The 3,360-nt window shown below is 51.8% G+C and overlaps 1 protein-coding gene across 1 annotated transcript in view; it reads right to left on the reverse strand.

Annotated features, from left to right (window-relative positions):
* The window catches only part of FKBP6 (FKBP prolyl isomerase family member 6 (inactive)), a 33,979-nt gene extending 30,977 nt beyond the window's left edge, over positions 1-3,002 (reverse strand). The window contains exons 1-4 of the mRNA XM_017533375.2: positions 2,883-3,002; positions 2,677-2,794; positions 1,915-2,004; positions 1,025-1,227 (exon numbers count right to left, since the gene is read on the reverse strand). Of these exons, the coding sequence (XP_017388864.2) occupies positions 1,025-1,227; positions 1,915-2,004; positions 2,677-2,794; positions 2,883-2,939 (468 nt within the window). The 5' untranslated portion in view covers positions 2,940-3,002. The remainder of the gene's footprint in view (positions 1-1,024; positions 1,228-1,914; positions 2,005-2,676; positions 2,795-2,882) is intronic.
* Positions 3,003-3,360: the final 358 nt, after the last annotated feature.

Genomic DNA, 3,360 nt, shown 5'->3' on the forward strand with positions numbered 1-3,360 from the left:
TTTTTTTTTTTTGTATTCTTAGTAGAGACGGGGTTTCACCATGTTGGAAAGTCTACTTCTTTAGTCTTTCCCCAAAAGTCTCTGAGGAAGCAGAATCCCACGGAACTAAAAATGATGGAATGTGCAAGCAGAGAAGTCAGTGCTTGAAACCACCATTTGGCCACCAAGCACTGAACAGGTCTTGGTTTGCTCAGGGCCCTGGTGGTCTTTATGGTCATGATGCTCTACCCTGGCCATTTCAGAGTCACCTACAGAGCCGCTTTGGTCCCGGCCCCACCCCCACAGATCCTAAATCAGTGCACCACACGTGGGACCAGGCATCTGCAAGAAACTCTAATCTTTGGAAGGATGGAAAAGGGTGAGCTCCCTCACTTGGAGTGCTGATAGTTTATCTGGGGAGACACCACGTGAAGATACAAAACCTGGGATGAACATCTAAGGCCACATAGAGAGTCAGCGTGAGAAGCATGATAAAGACAGTGCATGTGACTGCTGACGGGGTCAGAAGCCTGCATCTACAGGACAGGGTTAAATGAAGAGGAGGCAAGACTTCCGTGGTGAGGACAGTGGCCACACATCCCAGTTTGCCTGGGACTGTCCCAGTTTACACCCGATGTCCTGGGTAAGCCCTCCAGTTAACAGCCCCCTTTATTCCCACCTGTGCTGGGTTGGACAATCAATTATCCAGTCACCCTAGTCATGAGCTACCAATGCCTGCCTTACTGGAAACCAAACAATGATGAAAAGCAAGTGTTCATTGGCTCACAGGGAGAATCAGTTCACAACACGAATCCTTAAACTCACAGCCTTACCTTGCCCCAGCACATTCATCTACATGAGAACCATTACTGAGACAAACACAGACTAGGAAGCAGAGGAACTCCATTGCCACCACCGTGCAGGAGCTGCGGGGGACCCTGGGGCAGACCATCAACAGCAGGGGCAGGCTATCTAGAAGAATTACCAAGAACACCAACCCATTTGCCTCTCTCTAAAGTGCTGACATCTGTGCTCTGGAACTTACAGCTGAGAGAGCACAAAACTTGTCCGACTCAGCAGAGTCTAGGAAGTCAATCAGCTCAATCTCGAACAGGACGGTGGTGTCTGGGGGGATCAGGGGAGGGCAGCCCAGTGTTCCATAGGCATAGGTTGGTTTGAAGAGAAACCTGGCCAGCTCTCCTCTCCGCATGCTCAGAAGGCCCAGCTCCATGCCCCACAGAGTAATATCTGTAAGAAGGGACAAAGACAGTAGCTGAAGTTTGCTCAGTATCCTGCTCAATGCTATCACTTCTTCCCCTTGTAAGTCAGCAGTACTCTGGCCTCCATGTCTCTCACACAAGACATGTGTATCTTCCTGCAATGTCTTCCTCCTTAGCCTGTGCTCAGCTCCTACTCATAGAAATTTTATTTGGACTTCAGGGCTCAGCTCAAATGCCCCTCTTCCAGGAAGCTTCCCTGAACCTCCCAGCTGGAATTGATCATGCCTTCATTAAGCATACTCACAACACTGCTATCACCTCCCAGGCACTATCCAGTTCTACTAAGTGAACCGAGTATAGGCCGGTCTCCTCCACTACACCGTGAAGTCCTTAAGAGTAGAGATGTTCTAATCTCCCGAGTACATCCTCTTTTCACCATGTATTGTGGGAAGTAAGCATTCGGTCGATTTTTACTTAATAAATGAATGACGAAACATTCCCAATGGTTAAAGTCAGAGTGCAAAGATACCTTCCTAGTGAAGCCATCTCTCAAATACCCAGGTCTCAAGGGGAGAGAACATAGCGGTTTTACCAAAACCCAGCCTCAGCAAAGCCAACTCAACCTATGCTCTGACCAGTCTTCCCAGCCTGAAGCATCGTGCCTCATCTCGCCCCTAAGCAATCCCATCTTTTCCAGGCCCCACGCTGAATTTACCCTCTCCAAGTTTCATTAGCTTAGGAGTTCTCCTATGGCAATTAGAATCAAAGGGTCTGTCCATGTGTTCCAGGTATCCAGAGTATTTTACTAGAATAGAAAAAAAGAATGTAAGCAAAATGGACCCCAAACACCCACGCCTCCATAATGTCTTCTCTTATCATCACAGAAACAATGCGATCAGGTAAGCTTAAGCTGCTTGACACCCCGAGGTACAGGAATAAATCTTTCTGCATTTTGGGTGTCTGCCCTTTGGCTCAGAGGTTCCAGAGCTTCAGGGAGGCATCATGCTGAGGGACATAGAGGTCCCTGGCTTTCCTAAAAAAAAAAATAAAAATAAAAATAAAAAAAATCAGGCCGGAAGTAGCGGCTCAGCCTAGTAATCCCAGCTGCTGGGGAGGCTGAGGTGGGAGGATCGCTTGGGTCCAGGAGTTTGAGACTAGCCTGGGCAACATAGAGTCCCCCATCTCTATAAAAATATTAAAAATTAGCTGGCCATAGTGGATTGCGCCTGTAAATCCCTTACTTGCGAGGCTGAGGTTGGAGGATCGCTTGAGCCCAGGAGGTGGAGGCTGCAGTGAGCTATGATCACACCACTGCACTCCAGCCTGGACAACTGAGCAAGACCCCGTCTCAAAATACAAAAATCCACTTCAAACAAAGCATTTTCAATCCCATTAATGCATTTCGAAAACGTGATCTCTCTGGCCCCAACAGAGTGTGATGACATGGATCCTGCCGACAAATCACCCCAGGGCATACCTAGCACCGTAGCGTCTGGCGCCACCAGGTCACCAGCTCCCTCACGGATGACATCCTTCAGCACGCCCCGGTCCCCGGAAATGTCCAGCATCCTCTGACTCAACCGTTCGTAGGGGGACTAGTGGAGAATGAAAGCCAGGCCTCAGAGCCGCGGACCCACCCGGCCACTCCTAGGCGTCGACGCCCCAAAGCGCCCGGGCCCTCACCTGGCCGGGGGCGTCGTCCCCTTCCAGGACTCCCTGGTTTAAGGCGCTTCCCCCCATGTCCTTGCTGCCCTCCCTGTGGCGTAAGCCTTCAGCCTGGTGTGCCCTGCTGCCCTCCCTGGCTGTGACTCTGTTGGGGTGGGGGGACGGTCACGAAGGCCCTTTTATACCCTGCCGACCCCTCCTGACGGTGGCATTCCATTCCGGGTCCACGAGAACGCACTCATCACTCCGTTCCAACCGCCACCAACAGCCCTGGCCCTTGCGAGTTTTGAGGCCACGCGGTAGGGCGGGAGGTCGGGACTGTAATGGGAGCCTATGGGACATAACGGAGCACGTGCAGGGGCGCGAGGCGGGGCACGTAACGGGACCACGCAGGGCACGTTGGGCACGTGCAGGGGAGTGAGGTGGGGCACGTAACGGGAGCGCGCAGGGCATGATGGGGCAAGTGCGTGGGGCGTTAGGCGGGGTACGTAATTGG

This window comes from Cebus imitator, unplaced genomic scaffold, assembly GCF_001604975.1.
Source record: "Cebus imitator isolate Cc_AM_T3 unplaced genomic scaffold, Cebus_imitator-1.0 Scaffold82, whole genome shotgun sequence".
Taxonomy (NCBI): domain Eukaryota; kingdom Metazoa; phylum Chordata; class Mammalia; order Primates; family Cebidae; genus Cebus; species Cebus imitator.